The 18919-nt window shown below is 37.3% G+C and overlaps 1 protein-coding gene across 2 annotated transcripts in view; it reads right to left on the reverse strand.

The window, feature by feature from the left end:
- Positions 1–9834: 9834 nt before the first annotated feature.
- LOC149083740 (rab GTPase-activating protein 1-like) overlaps positions 9835–18919 on the reverse strand; it is a 34521-nt gene continuing 25436 nt past the window's right edge. The window contains exons 17-25 of one of the 2 annotated variants that reach the window (XM_089234222.1): positions 18671–18712; positions 18411–18539; positions 16897–16980; positions 16664–16774; positions 16182–16307; positions 15902–15985; positions 15121–15192; positions 12196–12390; positions 9835–12041 (exon numbers count right to left, since the gene is read on the reverse strand). In XM_089234222.1, the coding sequence (XP_089090348.1) occupies positions 11901–12041; positions 12196–12390; positions 15121–15192; positions 15902–15985; positions 16182–16307; positions 16664–16774; positions 16897–16980; positions 18411–18539; positions 18671–18712 (984 nt within the window). In that variant the 3' untranslated portion in view covers positions 9835–11900. The remainder of the gene's footprint in view (positions 12042–12195; positions 12391–15120; positions 15193–15901; positions 15986–16181; positions 16308–16663; positions 16775–16896; positions 16981–18410; positions 18540–18670; positions 18713–18919) is intronic. The other variant, XM_089234221.1, reaches the window with a different exon arrangement.

Below are 18919 nucleotides of genomic sequence, written 5' to 3' on the forward strand. Positions count from 1 at the left end.
AAATATTCTAAGCTGCTGACAGGAGGGGGAAGGGGGTCAGTGTTTTGCTGACGGGGGGGGGGGAGGTCAAAAATGGCTGAGAATCTGCTTACGTAATACTTGAATGGCCCCTAATCCACCATTTGAATCCGTACCTAGCCAGGATTCCAGATATTGATCTGATTTTTAAAGTTCCATTAATAATAAAGAAAAATAGAAAGTATCTCACTCTTGGATGAGGGTGGGGGGGGGGGGGGGACAAGAGAAAAAAATGTGATTCATAGGGGGCCATGAGCTGAAAAGGGTTAAGAAACACTGAGTTGGTGAACTATATTTACAATGGAAGGCATTAGTTGCAGATCTCACTTGCGCCCGAATTGTACGTAAAGCCAGGGTTTTCCCAGGAATTGGTGTTTTGAAAAGCGTGAACCGAACTGTATAATTTCGCGTCGGCAGCAACGTGTTACACAATCACGCTGCGCGTTTGTGTTTTCCTAGCGTGGCGCATCAGATCAGGATGGCTATATTATAGCATATGGCCCTTGCATCAGTTACTCTGTCGTCTGCATGCTCCAGTTTGAAGAGAAGGGAAAGAAAACACAACAAAAACGCAGAGAAAATCGGTGAAACGCGCGGCGCATTAGAGGCTACGACAGAAGCAGTCGGCCAATCACGCCTGACGTAAAACGCTGTCGTGAGGCGTATTACGCTCTGCAGGAAAACAGTCGTACTAATTTTGTTATTGGTGAGTGGAAGGCGCGTCGCGCTGGGTGACTCACGTTGCGCGCGCGCGCACGGCACAGAAAACCTGCTCCTAGGAAAACCCGGCTTTAGGTTAAACCTAATACGTCGTCATCACAGTCAGCAGTTGCTTTTATACGGCATGAAGTAAATGGTAAGCGTGGCAGTTTAGGAATATTGGAGCACATGTCCGTACAATGTTTTAGCCACACCATCGAGAAATATTGGAGTCGTCACTTTTTTCCAACACGTGTGACGGCCAGAATCGAAATCAAAATACAGCAGCTTTATTGATGTGTTTGGTTCAAACCACTCGCATGTTGAAATTTTACCCCGTTAATAGCGTTTATTTATTTCCCCACTACATTTATTGCATTTATATTATCATCAGAAATCACAGTGATCTATACACGTTGATTTTAAGTTTATTATTGATTTGCATTCGCATAGTTTCAATGCGCTGGCGACGACTGACCGACTTGTCTTTACCCTCCGGAAGCGAAACCAAAATTTTCGAATTTTAGTTCGGACTAAAATGGCATATGCCCTTCCCGTAATGATTAAGAATTTGTATTTTGATCAGGGGATTTGGTGATGAATTTCGTGAGAGGATTCGCGATAAGCTAATTGTGAAAGAAAACATGTTGAGACGACAAAACGCACACATAGACATAGTCTATGTGAGACACATGTTATAGTGCCGGACTCGTGATGCGAGGATCCGGGTTCGAACCCCACAGTGGTGGTCGGCTGAAGTTGGTTTTCTGTGGTTCCCAACTTCAAGGCGCAAATGCGAGCCGATCTCCCCGTTAAAAAGTCTCGCCACAGAGAGCAACAGTCCTACAACGGTAAATCATCCAACCATAACACTTCACTCATAGTTAGAAAAACTGGGGGCAGATGACAGCACTACACATAACAAGCATTACACAGAAACAAAACTTTACGTCAGGTTGCACTACACGTACACGCACATTCCCGCATGTACCGATTCGTTAGGGGGTTCGTTGGGGGGTTCCGCGGGGGGGGGGAGTGCATGTGTGGTGTAGCAGTAGTAGGTAGGGCCTCCAAAAAATGGCTCGGGGATCCATGATGTTCTTAAGTTAGCCACCTCGTTGGGCAATTTGCCTGTTGTGGCGTTGTATTTGTATAGTCGCCTCTTATTTTTTCCAAACACTGAATTTATCCTGAAACTCAATGATACGAAATCCCACAGCAACCGAGATGATATTTAGCAACAGCGAGCTATTATTCTGATTTCCGCTGGGTTTTGTTTTATTCGAAACAAAGATTAAATGTTTTCTTAGGAGTTGGCATATAATCAAGCGAACAACATGGGTGCGTGTTTTAGTTGCTCGAAACATTTTTCAGATTCACGTGGGAACTCTGAAATTTAAGGCATGTTCGTTTGAATTTAGATTCGAAAGTAACGAAGCCCCCACGGTAACCAATAATTCGCAGCATTGCAAATCCGTTTGCTGTTCTGGATCAACGCATTTTAGTTTAAAGAGCCTAAATATTCCGGATGTCCCTTACCGTTCTCCTGGACGGTTTCCTCCCTTAATGATTGCGGGACTGGACACCCATTTTCGCTCTCGGGCCACGATAATCAATTTCGTTCGCCGGCCTACATGGCCAGTTTCGTTCATTTTTTGGCGTGAATGGGCCTTTTCGCCCTGAATCTTAGAAGTGTCGCCCTTGCATTTCATGCTCGGTACGCACACTGTTAGCACAAGTATAACAGCGGCTACTGGTCCTGCCATGAAAACTTCAAATCGCATAGCGCAATTTCAGGTGCTGTGTCTTGCCCTCCTCTGCCCCGTAAATAGTTTCGAAGATCGCATCATCATCCATTCTGATTCTCTCTCTCCTCCACCATCAACCCTCCTTAGTTGACAAAAAGCCAACTTCAGATCTATCTTCATTTTGAGTGGGGTGAGGCTTTTCCAAATCAAATTTAATGCGTATTCGTTTAAATTCAAAGAAACGAAGCCCCACGGTAACCAATAATTTGCAACGGCACACCTATGCAACGTTTCAGGGGCTCGGGCAGCCACTTTCGTTCTTGTTTCCGGGTATGAACGCCCACTTTTGTCACGTTTGCGGGACTTCCCAGCTTGCTTCGTTTCCGGCATGAACGGCCAATTTCATTCGCCAATTCCGTTCATACAGTCAATTGCGTTCTGAATCTAGAGAAGCGCTGGGCTTGTACTTCAGCACGCACATTGTTAGTGAAAGAGCCTAACAGCAGCTACTGGTTTATTCCAGCATGTCCCAGCCGCAAGGTAATCCTCTTATATCCCGCAAGGGACAGAGCGGGGGCCATGTTTGGTGTTATAGCTACTGGTTTAGAGCCAGAGTTTCAAACTGCTAAGCGCAACCTCATCTGCTATTTTGAACTCTTCTTCAGTGACATTCTGCCACCTCTCCTCCCTTATTGGCTTCGAAGTTCGTATCATGATTCATTCTAATTGTGGCTCTCCTTCACCCCCCCCCCCCTTAGTTGGCCAGAAGCCAACTATAGATCAATATTTCGGAAGGGGCTTCTTTGAACAAAAATACAAGGCGCATTCGTTTAAATTCAAAGAAACGAAGCCCCACGGTAACCAACAATTTTCAGCATCGGGGGAACGTTCTTGCGATTTCGGATCACTGCAGGTTTTCTTGCAGGGCCTGAACATTCGGTTCCGCTTCGTTTCGTTTGCGGATCTGGACGGCCACTTCTGTTCCGATTCTTAAGAAGTGAAAGTTCAGTACGCACATGTTAGCGTAAAAGTCTAATAGCGGCTACTAGCCACGATGCTGGAAATTTCAAATCGCTTGGCGCAATCTCGTGCTTTCCTTCGGAACACCGCATTCAAAATTAAAATGCCCCTGGACAGCCATTTTCGTTTTTATTTTCCGGTCTGGGCGACCATTTTCGTTCTCGGGCATGGGAAGGCAGCCCCCGTTCTTGTTTGTGGGCCCGGACGACCACCATTCGTTCTGCGCCCAGAACAAGCAACTTCGATCGTCGTCCACTTTCGCTCTAATTTGTGGACCTGAACGGCCACTTCCGTTCTTGGCCTTAGAAGTGCCGCGATCGCACTTTTCAGATCGCTTACCGCTACCTCAATTGCTTTATCGCACTCCTCTTCAGGGACTCTGGGGCCCCTGTAATTAGTTTGAAGTTCGTATCATGATCCATTCCAATTGCGTGTCTCGTCCCCCTCCCCCAGCCCCTCTTTTCAGTTGGCGAGAAGCCTTATTTCAAATCAATATTTTGAAGGGGGGGGGGGGTCTTCTAAAAAATTTTTTTTTTAGGGTATATTCTTTTAAATTCAAAGAAACGAATCCCCACGGTAACCAATAATTTGCGACAACGTCCCGTTTTCAACGTATTTGTGAACGTCGCACCCCGAATTGCCTGGACGGCCAGAGCCGTCCAGAAGTCGTCCAAGAGTATCATGGTCCCCGGGCCAACTGATTTTTCTGAGGCCCTGCCTAACAACTTCTCGAAAATTTCAACCAGATCTCATTTTTGCGAGGCCCCTCTTCGCTTGTGGCCCCCGGGCCGGCCCATGCCTTGACGGCACTGTGGACGGCCACTTCTTTTTTTCGCGGTCTTCGCCACTTTCGCTCTTAATCTTAGAATGCTGGGCTTGCACTGCAGTAAGCATATTGCTAGCGCAAGCAGGCTACTGGTTTATTGCCGTAAAGGCCCGTTTACGCGAGACAACTGCGCCCATGGCACCCCTAAACAAACGTACATGTTGTTCCAGAATGATGTCCCGATAAATTTGGGCTTTCATGGTTCCGGTTTGAACATGCAGATCTGTTCTGGAACCCAGTATAATTCCACCCCAAACGAGCAATGCTGCACCACCATAACGGTGTCGTTCAATGATGTTGTCTTGGTGGTAACGGGTACCTGGCGTTCTCCATATGGAAGTCCGACGTGAATCAGACTGCAAGCTGACCCTGGACTCGTCGGGAAACATCACACAAGCGCACTGTGACGATGTCCACATTGCATGTTCTCTACTCCAGGCTAATCGCTGCCGACAGTGAGTTGCCGTGAGCGGAACACATCTGACATGCCTGCGAGCATATAGACGAGTGATTCCCAACGGGGGCGATGGAAAGTTCCAGGGGGGTGGTGGAAGTACGTACTATCGGCATCATCTGGTGGCTTCCTGAAATTTGCATTTCATTCTTGCAGATGTGTGTGATAATTCTACAGGTGAAATTTTTACTTTAGATTTCGATTTCCGCGTGATTCTGAATTATCCTTAATTTATGGATACGAGTGTATGCTCCACTTGAGCTCATCTATCGCTAAGGCGGCCATACGTCCCGTATTTCCCGGGACAGTCCCGGCATTTTCTATTTTTCTGGCCGTCCCGACTTTTTGTCGAAAATGTCCCGGTTTTTACACGAAGTCTACTTAAATTTTTATTCTTTATTGAAGTCAAAGATTGAAATAATTTTTCAACTCATAATTTAATATTATATTACTCTTAATATTATGATAATTACAACTACAAATAAGAATATCAATCTCCCACATTTGTCTTGGTGGACGTTTTATCTCGTGGAATTCATTTTAATCCACTGCAATTTGCAGTAATGCTTCATTTCCCGCCATATTGTTTTTCCCCGTAAGTTAAGCAATATTTGGCAACTTTTTTCAATTTTGTCGATAATTGGCAGTGTCCCGTATTTTGAATCCCAATTTCCTGTATTTCTCTCGAGGAAATATGATCAGCCTACCTATCACCCACTTGCGTTCGGCAAATTATTAAAAAAATTTCACCCTGTACATATGTTAGGGGCCATTCAAGTATTACGTCAGGGGGGGGGTTTCGGATTTGCTGACTTTTGATGACAAGGGGGGAGGGGGGGGGTTTGAAGTTGCTTACGTCATCAACCACCTCTTTTTTGAAGATATGAAATATTCTAAGCTGCTGACGAAATTTTGCTAACGGGGGGTCAGTGTTTTGCTGACAAGGGGGAGGGGTCAAAAATGGCTGAAAATCTTCTAACGTAATACTTGAATGGCCCCTTACTGCCAAAGCCCGAAATTGGCAGTGTCGTTAAATATTGACTCGGCCTGTTCGCGAAATGGGCGGTGATCCCTGGCCAAAGTCCGATAACAAGACACGTTCGGGATCATCGTCAAGTTGGCGTATTTTTTTGTGATAATTATGTCTTCGTTAATATGGCAACCAATCAAACCACAGACACGATGCTGCGGTAATAATTTTTTTCTCCAAAAATTTGGCAGAAAAAACTATGTTTATATAATTAAATTAGTTTTATATACCTTTTTCCTTTCAAATTTCACTTTTTCTTCATCTCGTCACATGAAGTCAATCCAACAATTGCTATATATAGACATGTATCACACGTTGGCGATTAAAAAAAAATAGATTTGGCTCCTACCGGGCCGTCTTACATCAGCACGTCGAACTTTGCCCAGAACTCGGCCAATTCACGGAATGGACGAGATGTTTGGCCAAAGTCCGATTTTCAGAAATGATTCGGGCTTTGGTTGGCCAATTCGCGAAGTGGCCGAAGATCCATGGCCAAGGTTCGATGTGCCAGAGAGAATGAGAAACGTGAGAAAAAAAATATTCATATAATATAGACGCATTGTTTTTCTGCCAAATTTTGGATAAAAAATGATTACCGCATGATGACTGCGGTTTGATGGGTTACCAAAACCTACATGGACATAATTATCACGAAAAAATGCTTCACTTTGGCCCCGAAACATATCTTTGGACCAAGGGCGTAGCGAGGAGGGGGGGGGGGACTTGGGGGTCTGGTCCCCCCCCCCGAAATGTGAGAAAATGACCGAAAAAAAGGGAAAAAGATGATCAAATCCATTGTTCAGTCACTTTGGTCCCCCCCCCCCGAACGAAATTTCTGACTACGCCCTGCTTTGGACCGCGAAACATATCTTTTGTTATCAGACTTTGACCAGGGTCCTCCACCCATTTCACGTGGCTTTGGCAGTAATATTGTAGGCTATGTTACGGTAAATGTGACAAATCAGTTATCATGCATAGTTACCAACCGTCTTGGTAAGGTTGATAGAATTACCACTTTTACTGGTGAACATGCATAATATAAGATTCCTCGACAGACTGGTTATATTTTTGGAGATGATTACATGGAAGAAAATTCATCTCTGCCCCCCCCCCCAAGGGGACTCTAACACCAGTCTTTCGTTTGCTGGACGAGTGCTCTACCAACTAAGCAGAGGTGTTAAACCTTTTTCTAGTCGCGAGCACTGCCTGTACCCATTATCAAAAGAAGAGCACCCTTGTGTCAAGTTTGACATACTATTGCATGAAATGAGGATTATTTGAATCCTTCAATGCAATTTGTACAAAGTGTTTGCTTGGGACGTTGACCAAGTGCTCGCGAGCACGAAATCGGACACGAGCACTCTAGGTGCTCTATACATGGACGGTGGTAGTAATCAACTAATAGCTTGTGAATGACACAGGTCACCAGATGGCGACATGTATGTAGAAATGTCCTAACATAAAACTAAATATGCATAATACCCACACAAGTGTCGTCGATAAATTTGATACACTATAAAAAAATATCAATTTACTGGAGATTATGCATACTATACACGTGATAGATACTTCAAGGTTTCATCTATGATTATGCATAATATCCTGAAGAGCGTAATTGGTGAATTTGATATAAATATGAAAAATAATCCCAAATAAGTCTAGTATGTGTGATGATTATTGTCGGATGCAGATATAATAACAAATTTTACGACCGTACCCCCCAATGTGATGATACATGTATGAATTATCATGTATAGTATCATTATCATATACCACATAGTATGATTTATCATGTTTACCAATGACATGAAACTAAAGTATTATGCATAATCGCCCCAGTAAAAGTGATAATTATTTTTAGCACTTATTAAATTTACTGGCAACACTTGTGGGTACTATGCATAATTGATGGTAAAAGTGGTTAATTTAGGGAAATTTACCAAACCTACCAAAATGCTCAGCGATTATGCATAATAACCGGTTACCATATAACCGTATAACCATATATGTAATATATGTGCCATTATACAATAGAAGACAAAATGAAAAAAAAAAAACTTGCTTCTCACACCTACAATTGAGCTACAGCAGTTTTATTCGAGTATAAAAGCTAATGCTATGCAGATACTTACATGTACGAAATACCAACAATACATATACAAGCTTTACAAAGGAAGGGGGGCGGGGAACTGTACAAAAAGGAATATAACACGTACTCATAGAATTTTATAATGTACATGCGTAATTAAGTACAATTTCGTTCATACACATATATATATATATCTACACTCTCTCTCAAATATCCACAGCATTAAAATTTCAATAATCTTTGTATTTGCGAATGGCACATGATGATGACATTACAAAGATTTTTTTCTACAATATATATGTATCAAACCATACTTTGCATTCTCCGATTCGCCTGCCTAAAATCCATGTTTGCTGATTTCGAAGAGGATTCTGGGAAAAATTCAGACCTATGCGTATTATATGTTCAGATCCAAAACAAAGTATCAATAATTTTCTGGAAATGTAAAAAGAACCATGTTATAGTTAGTTGCATAAGCATCTAATGCGATTTCCAATTGTCGAAAAAGCAAGTATAAAGCAGACACTATATATACAGGGTGTATAGCAAATGGGGGGTTATGAGATTTTACTGGCGAACTGTAGATCCAAGACGTATACTTCTAATCAGGAAAAGTTTTCAAATAATGTGTAGTATTCAGATATGTCATTCATGTTGCAAGGGGCTGTACAGTTACTAAAATAAAAAAGTTAACTTTTTATACAGTCTCTGTGTGTCCCATGAGAAAGTTGTTGCCCTGTCTCTCCTGATGCCAACTGAAGAAATCCCATGTTTCCAAGTGCAGAGTGAGATATTTGAATTTGATAAATGGAGGAAATGTTAGAAAGAACAGCATTAAATAAAGGGTAAAATGGTTTTTCCGCATTCAACGCCGTTCTTTCCCAAATTTCTTGTTTTATGAATATCTCGGTGAATATTGCACTTAGAAACATGGAAGTTTTTTTGTTGGCATCAGGAGAGACAGGGAAACAGCTTTCTAACTGTTAAGCAAACAGGAAACTGTATAAAAATTTAAATTTTTATTTATTTTTAATTACTATACAACCCCCTGAACATAAATGACGTAGCTGAGTACAACACATTATTTGAAAACTTTTTCTAATTGGAAGCATACCTCTAGGACCAACGGTTCGCCAGTAAAATGTCATATCCCCTTCCCCATTTGCTACGCAGCCTGTATTAGTTTCCAAAGTAATCCCCATCGACAACTGTGGATGGCAGAAAAATCTGGACCTTGGACATAAAAAAAATGTGTGTGAGTGAGTACCTGCCGCAAGTCTGTCTCATTTGTGAAAGATTTCCTAAGAAGATCATTGTGAAGCTGGCGCATGGTCCTAGAAAAGGAGTCTTCAACCTTTCAGACACAGAGGGAAGAATTTAAACTTTCCACGAAGCCCATAGGCCACCAACTCGTGTACATTAGTGATATCTTAACAGAAGGGGCCAATGGGAGCCCCTGGGTTAAATAGGGATGAAAATAATATCGAAGGATTTTATTTATTCTCAAGTTATTTCTTTTATTAATTATTTTGATTTGTTCTGAAATCATTTTCTTCACTAGCTCTAAAAAAGTTCTCGATCAATCACTGATTAAATTAATTAATTTTAATCTGAAATCACTTTAAATGATACTGCGGTTATTTATTTCATTCGGTAATTCTGAAATTGTTTTCCTTCTCAAAATATACCTTGAAATCACCAGTGATTTCATAACTGCATAATTATTGAAAAAGAAGCTTATTTCAATAATTATGCAATTATTATTTTATAGTGAAAATAAATTTCTCATCAGAAATTACGAAATTGATTTATGAGTTATTTTTTTTCACTAATTATGAAATTATTTGTTTTAAAAATTTTTAAATTATTTCCTTCATTAATATTCTCATTTCCATCAATTTGTTCCACAGAGAACTACTACTTTCATTTATTCTATGATAATTTTTTTTTCATTATTTCTGAAATTACTAATTTATTACTGAATTTCTACAATTACTTCTTTCATTAATTTCAAATTCATTTCTTTCATTAATTTCAAATTCATTCCTTTCATTAATTCTGAATTCCTTTCTTTCGTGAATTCGAAAACAATTTTTTTCATTAATTTAGAATCACATGTTTTTCTACCATTTTCTTACAATGATCGGAGGGCCACAACTAAAAAGTCTACATCATCTCAACTGTCGAAAATAAATTCTACTATTTATACATTATTTTGCATGTGGGTTTATCATTTTGAACACACCCTAACAATCTACAATATTTAGATGATTTCCCCTCGTCTTTCAAAAAAGTTACGCAAATTTTGTTGACAGTATTTAGAAAAAAAAAGTAGGATAAAACCTAGAAAGAAGGACATTTTACCAAAAAGAGGGGACAAGTGAGAGCCTGGCAGAAAATTTTTTGCGAGTGAGGCAGACTCGTGTAAAGTACCCACACACTACCAGTACATACCGTATCTTGAAGCGAACTGGCAAAAAATGCTGGACGCAAATGAGAAATACTGCAAAATTTAATGCATGTGACTTCCGCTGTATATCTTTCTGATTCTGACAATCAAAAATAACAAGAACATTTTGGTTTTATCCTGCATTATTTTTCCAACAGGCCAAAAACAAATTGCATGCATGTAGTGATGACAATGCCCCCTTTTCACGATAACACAGTTGAAAAATTTATTGAAAGTTTACAGCTGCCATATAATTAATGAATGACAATAATAATGGCATAAGAAACAATTCTGAAAAGTTCTGTGATGTTTTACATCCATAATGTATTTTGGAAAAATATTTTTTTATAATTTATAGAAAAATCAATATTTTTTAGACAAAAATGGGACAAACAACAAAAGAGTGAAATTGGCATATGAGGATTATAGGCCACAGATTATGAGTAAGAAAATATACTAAATGGAAAACTTTGTACCACATTTCAACAGTTTAACAATTTGACATTAGTTCTGTGATAATTACTATTTCCAGCAGTATTTATGGTCGTTAATTGCAAATGCAGTGGTTTTGGGATAGGTAAATTTAGAGTAAGATCGTAATCATAAGACAAATAAAAGATCCAAATTTCCAAGAACAAATGAATGTTAACTCAATATAAAATTCTTTAACAATTTAACATTTTTCAATTTACTTACAGTAAAATCTTTGCAAATTTAGAGAGAAAAACTCACCGGAAGAATTTAACAAAATTATAAACTTATAATACTTTTGAATAATTTCATTTCATCATAACACAATTTACACAAGCACGATAATATACATATTTTTTCCATTTGAAACCATCAAAAAATAAAATTCTATTAAAGGACATGTTAAAATATACCAAATAAGAGATAAGCAGCACAGATTTAAAATCAACTTTACTGCTTAAACCAAACGCCTTCAACCATTGACACAGTATTTACCACATTTGACATTTTAATGAGGCTGGAGGACCACTAAGCTATACCACATGCATGTTACCAAAGAGTTCAGCAGGTCACAAGTGGGCCGCTGGCCATGCATTGAAAACCCCCTAGCCTAAATATTTAAAATTTATTCAGCGAGTGCTGTTCAAAAGAAAACAGCATAGACTTCTCTCTCATGCATTTTGTCACTTCTCAATGAAATTTCAACTGAAAAGCATTTCATGATAGTTTTTGGAATATACACGATGCATATAATAACACTTTACTCAACGATACGAAACATGCATTACAACTAAAAGCATCTCGGCTCATTCTAATGCCCGTCGTTTCAAATGCCATCATTTATATTGATTTTTCTAAAAAAAAATTGGCACTTGTTCAAAAGAAATTAGGATTTTATGGGCTTTTGCTAAATACATTTTTTTTTAATAAATCGGGGATTTTTAATGGAAGGGAGAAAATTATGTAAATTTTATAAATTGCACTAAATTTTCTTTCACAAGTGCATTTAACACTTATTTACAAACACATAAATACACACACGCACACACACATATATGTATAAAACCGTTGGATACGGATCATTCTATGCATCTTTCTAATTGCAGTCTTTACCGTCTTTGTTTGATTGTGTATCTTTTTTTCCAGCTTCTCGAATCGTCGAGATGGTTTTGTGAAACCAACTGTTTTTTGAGGCATTTATTTCTGATATGGTTGAATTCAGTTGATGAGTGAGATCCTGACAAAAACCAAAAAAATTACAAGCTATATAGCGGAACAATGAACAAAGTTAATTATACAAAAAAATTACAGTTTAAAATAAATAGTAAAATTGCTCAAAAAATTTCACTCAATGGGAGGAAAAACAAATGAGCCAAAAGAAAAGTCTATACCTGATTTTTGCATTCTGCCTCTACAAGAGCCAACTTTGTTCGAGCCAGCTCGAGTTCTAGTTCTCTTGCTTCCTTGTTGCTCTCTGATGCCATTTTATCATGAGTATGGTCTTTAAAACCGCTGCTATCAACCGGACTCGAACAATGGACGCTGTCTACGAATTTCGAACATTCAATGCACATTTTGACTTTCGCCTAAGCAAAAAAAAAACAAAAAACAGGACATATATCTTATGAACGTGAAATATATGCTACTAAGAGTTTCTAAATGCTTGCACAGCAAAAATAACTGAACTGAACAAAATGTAAATTTAAGATATTTGCTCGGTAAATGTTATTGGAGTTAACTAGACAAATTCGAAGAATTAAAACATGGGTAATTGCAGGTATCCAAAAGAATTATATTGCAATAACTCACTGCTCCCAATGCACTTTCTATCATGTTAATACAGTAGAACTTGGTTAATTCAAATTTTTGATAATTCAAACTTTTACAAACTCCCCTTGAGTTTTCTATCCAATTTAATGTTAAAATTTCTTGTTTAATTCGAATGTTTCGGATGATTCGAAGTTAAAGGGAAAAAATTATGATTTTTGTACGAGCAAAATTCAGTTTGCAAAAATTCTACAGGAAGTCAGACTTTTTTTCATTTAACCAAGTTGTCAAAGAACAAATCTTTAAAGACAAATGTTTGAAAATTCGGGTTTTCCTCACTCTTTCTTTGATAATTTAATGGCTATTTTATCATTGTTCAGCTGGAGTGCTGTAATGTAACCAATTAATACCGATTATGTTGTTCAATCTATGGATCAAGGTAATTGAAAATCTGAAACTTTTTATTGTCATCAAGAATATGGAAATTATCGGAAAGTACAAATTGCAATATGGTAATGAGAGTATATTTTCCTGATAGCATAAGAACAATAAGTAAAACAAGGAAACAGTTATTTTCCGGATATTATGCTGAGGTGAGCTCGGAAAGAAAAGTCATCACGTCTCCGCCGGGACTCGAACCCAGGCCTCTTGCATACCGGGCAAGCATGCTACCATCTACACCACTGGAGACACATGAATCTGCCTTCCTAATTTCACGCACTGTGTCGTGAGGCGCTGAAGTAGAGGCATTAGTAGCCTCTCTTAACTTCAGGAAATGGCCCCCGGGTGGGACGGTTTAGAGAGATATAGATAAGTAAAACAGTTTCATAATGGATGATCATGAACTGTTTCCGTAAATCAGGCTTTGAGCATGGGCAAGAAATCCTGCAGTGATGCTGATTTCAGAACAGTGGTGTCATGTAGCAGCTAAAATTAATTATATATTGTAATTATAAATCATTAAAGTTTAAGAAACAATGTTTCAACTGATGAGAATGTTATAAATGATTGATAATTAGTATTAACATACATGAATGTTAATGATTAAGTTGTGTAATTTGTAATCATTTTACGGAGCAGTCATAGGAGCATTGTGTTGGACTTTCATCCTGAGGATCCAGGTTCGAACCCTGTTGATGCACGGTGGTAGTCAGCTGAAGTTGGTTCTCTGTGGTTTTCCAACTTTAAGATGCAAATGCGAGCCAGTGTCCCGTTTGAAAAAAGTCTCTCCGCAAAGATCAGGCAGACCTTCAACATGATACTTACATAACATGAAAATTCAAGCATTTACCATCTTTACTTCAAAATATGGAGCACTAGCAAGAACCCCAAACAAGCACAACTCTAACAATAGAAATAAATCAGGGCCATGCATATACATTAACTCACACAACCCCCACGTTCCGACATGCACCGATTCATTAGAAATTCCTCAGAGGCATGTGTAAGAGGTGCATGTTCAGTTATGTAGCAGTAATACTCGGATCCAGGACAGATTAATCGGAAAATTCAAACTCTTTTCCAGTGACTTTGGACATCAATTAATCGAGTTTGACTGTATATATATTCTATCTATATAAATTAAATAAATCCTTTATAACAATACGTTTCTTTAGTCCCTAAGTATAGTTATATAGGAGTTTCACTGTATTACATTTTAAAAGATGCTTTCCACATGTTATGAAAGTGTAATAATCTTGTTACAATATTTTCACTGCCAGGACGTCTGAAAACCTATGCACTTTGCATAAACTATCCACTGGCTTCTAGTCCGCAAGTTATCAAACCCATTTGCTCACCAATAAGGTGTTAAGCGAGATGACTCACTCTAATGGATATTTTTTATTTCACAATAAGATTCTCATTTCGTTTTTTTTGTATCCTGTGTATATAATATGACATGTGTAAGATAACAGATGAGATGGCATGAGCCCCCCCCCCCCAACTGCTTTTAAAATATACCTCCATCCTAATATGCGTACATTCATCCATCCATCTTAATGAAACCCTGAAACTTTTCTCCAACTCCCAACCCCATCTCGTCTGTAATCACACAAAATTTGTTAATCGCGACAGTACCCAATTGTTCGGGGAAAATACGTTGTAAAACTTTTGCATGTTTTTTTTCTTTTTGACACAAAATAAAGTGTTCCAGACTCTGCCACGAAGCTGGGCTGGAAGAGATCTCTGCACTGGGATAAGTCCAGTGGCAAAGTTCTGGTTCATTCGTTCGTGCATAAACTATCCAGAAACGCTGCAAATCAGTCTCCTGCACACATGCTACAAATGAGGACAAGTGGGTGCTGTGCATCAATTTAGCAGAAAGCTTAGTTCATACTTTACTCATTCCCTGCATGAAGAGAAGAAATATGCATCAACATTTTGGCTTTGGAACTCAAATTTACAAATTATTACTTCTGGTCCTTTCAGAAGCATGAATGTGGGTAGGGAACACAACCATATTCCAATATGTCTAAACCCCAGAGGAAAGAGTAAAATTCAAGTAATATCCAATAACATAGTGTGATAAAACAAAACATTTAACAAACCTTGATGTTCTCAAGATTTTTCTTTGCTGCAGTCTGCTCTTGTTCCAATCTGATACTAAGTTGGCTGCATATCTTGAATTAAAAATGAACATATTTAATCATTTATTATGAAAAAAACTAAAGGGCTGAAATCTAAAACTGAAGACTTGTGTGTCTACCTTACAACTAGTGAAACTGAATATCCTAATACCATTTTATGTTAACTTTTCAAGCTCGTAATATCAACCTTAGCTTAGCTAATTGATTAGAATAGTTCATTTAATATCAACGAGAACTCAATTTTCCACTGCTGTTGAAAACTTTGTCCAAAGGCACTATTACAATGAATTAGTTATGGGAAAAAGGCCAAGGATTATCCTTATGCAATACATTTAGGATACAGTCAAACCCTGATATAACAAACTTTTTTAGAGGTCCCTGTGATGCATAGGTATATACTGGATTTTCTGGTAGGAATGAATTCAGAAGGAAGAAAAAAAATTTTTTTTTTTTCATTTGAGAAAAGAGGGGTTTTACATTTCCCCCCCTGCAAAATAACACTACAATCTTGCATATGCTAATTGCCTGTGCGTATATTTGTTTTGATATAACAATTTTACTCTATTTAACAAATAAAAATGTTGGTTTTAACTGATTCGTTAAATTAGGGTTTAACTGTATTAGTGATTAGTTCAGTGGATTGCATCAGTCAAAAGCATGCAGATAATAAATTGCAAATGAAATATCTATACATTCTCTCAAGTTTCTGGGACAATGTTATTAATAAATAATGAAAACAAACCTGTTTGTATTCAGCAATAATAGTTGAGTTACGAACATTTTCATTCTCTGCACGCTGCAATTCTCTCCTGCACATCTCTTTCAGCTGGATTTACACACACATATATATATATATATATATATATAGAGATAAAACACAAGATATGGTTTCAATGTTTAAGAATGCAAAAAACAAATAATTTCTAATGAAACATATCTACCAATAAACAGAGTAATAAAATTAGCATATACAGTTTTTTCATGAACTTTTCACTTTAATCATAAACTAATAACAGTTTTACTTGAGCCACTTCAATTTCCAATCGTTTCTTCACTTCTTCAACTTCTGACAATGTAGCGCGCACTGCTGAAGTTTCCCGGTTGGATGATGCCAATTCCTTATTCAGCACATCCATGTCATCCTTAGTCTATAAAGATAAAACAATAAGTAATATAAAAAAAAATTGATTAAACAATATGAATCAATCAGTCAAAAGGTGATAATTATATTTCTATGAGTTTAATGTGGTTCAGTGATAACAGGAAGATAACTAAAATATGAGTAATGTAAAGCCAAACCTTATGATATCAAACCCAGCATATAACTAATAAAAACTTTGGCCCCTTTCCGTAAAATGTAGCAAGTTAAATTTTTAGTCCCTTAAAGTCTGCTATAACTGGGTTTGCTATAAGTTATTATTTGCTATTCGTATTCTCACAGTAATCGCTAATTTCTGAATGTATAACTTATTTACAATAATTTGATAATAAAACGAGCACATACTGCAATTCTTTCATCTCGCAACTCTAGTTTTAAACTGATAAGCTCAAATGCCAAGTCATCATTTTCTCGATCAAGGTGAATGTTTGTTTCTAGAAGCCTTTTGTTTTCTTTCTGCAAAAGATAACCAAAGATTTAAATTTATTTGCATATTTTTGAGGCGATATTAACAGAATTACATAATGTAAAAAAACATTCCATAAGCTTGACGATAACTTTTTCTTTTTACTTCTCACCTGGAGCCTTTGAACTGGATCATCCACTTTCTCCTGCTCTTTCTGATTGAGATATTCCTTTTGGTATTTTTTCAACTTTTTAACCTGATATATAAAAACATATTCTTTCAAGAAAATTTTTTTAAATTATTATTCTGAAATCTTTGGCTGTACAAAAATGGCAATTAATTTTATAACAAATGTAATAAATACAGTATAAAGTGTGAAACCTGTCTATAATGATACTGTAGAGACCTAGAAAAAATATTGTTATAGACAGGTTATCGTTGTATACAGTTTGAGCATTTGTGCATCCAATGTTTATGTACATATAATGTGCGCATGTGATATAACATTTCAAGTAATAACTAATTTTATTCATCTTACAAACACTCACTTACATAAAATTGTATTTCATAAACTTTAAATTATTTAAACTATTTTTAAGAACTTCAAAGTGGAAATTTTAGTTCAAAATTTTGCTAGTACCATAATACTTCAAATACCAATGTATTACACCACGTCATCATAGATTCAAGGCTTTACCACATCAACACAGAAAATAAACTTGAAAGAAATGATATAGACATAGGAAAACAAATTAATTTACCTCTTAAAACATTTTAATAAATTAATGAAGAATCCAATAAAATTTAAGATGAAATGAGACGAGAAAAAAAACTAACAATACTCATGTGACTGGGAAAAGTAAAAAAAAGTAATGGCGGAAACCACAAAATTTTTTTTTGACAATTGTAGTTCTAACCACTACAGCTTCAACCGCTTTGGCGCACAAGTATACAATCAGTTTTCTCCATAGACACAGTGACAATGCTTTACTTTTCAACCAGCTTTGAGTTTGACAGTGCCAACACACCCCCATAGATAAGATATCTATAGGAGGTGTTGACAATGCCTAACCAGACACAGATGCACCCCCAATCCCTCTGCAATCATTTTTTATCACTCATGTGTTACAATCTTTTGTTACCTCAAATTCTCGACCATGGGGTGTCGTTTTCCCAGATTTAAAGAAAAATCGGGATATAATGTAGTACCACCTTTCTAAAACAGTAAAATTGTCGTTGTAGACAGGTGCATCTAAAAAGTTATTACCATTGCAGGCCGGTTCCAAATACATCAAATAAATAGAAAAGGGACCAAAGAAAATATCATTATAGGCAGGTTTATCATTTAGACAGTATCATAGTATCGTCATACACAGGTTTCACTGTAGTGAACTTAACAAAAACCATCTAAATCTGCGGTTTCCAACCTGTGCTCTACAGAGTCCTTAGTGCTCTGAGTGGACTTTCAATGGCTGCTACAGGGAAAATAAAAATAAAAAATCAGTAAATTTAGTGAATAAATTAAAAAAGAGGCCCAAGGGGCTCCACCATACACACCAATTCCAAAAAATGGCTCTGAGAGCCAAAAAGATTGGGAACCGCTGATCTAAGTGAATAACTGGTTTTTTTAATCATGCTTCAGCATTACTTATAAACAAAGTACAATCACAAAATCATAACACTTACTTTAACTTTGACAGCTGTTTGCATTAGCTGTCTGGCAGCATCTTCAGTACGATACTTTTTGGGAAGAGCAACACGGAAATGCTTCAAGACTCCCTCAAAGTCCAATGCTAAGAGATCTTTCTTTGATTGCTAAAGATAAATAATTTTTACATCTAAACAGATCATTAAAACTCTTAGAATAATAGTGCAAGATGGGGGAGAAGAAACAATAAAAGTCATAACTGAACAAAGCATTGAAAACAAAAATTGATTGCACATACCATGAGCAATGCTATGGCCACTTGGAATATCATATCCATGCTCTAAAAATAAATTTATTAAAAATACTGAGTGATTAAAAATAAAACATCACAAGATATTATAGATATTGCTGCAAATGCAGTCGAATCCTGTTTTAACGAATACCCTTATAGCGAAATTCTCATTTTAACGAACACTTTTCTAATCCTTCAGATAAGTTTACATAAGAACAATGCAAAAACATGGAATTCCTTTATAACGAAATTTCA

This window comes from Pholcus phalangioides, unplaced genomic scaffold, assembly GCF_987345545.1.
Source record: "Pholcus phalangioides strain wild (caught in Gottingen) unplaced genomic scaffold, Ppha-v1.0 ptg000008l_1, whole genome shotgun sequence".
NCBI classification, from domain to species: domain Eukaryota; kingdom Metazoa; phylum Arthropoda; class Arachnida; order Araneae; family Pholcidae; genus Pholcus; species Pholcus phalangioides.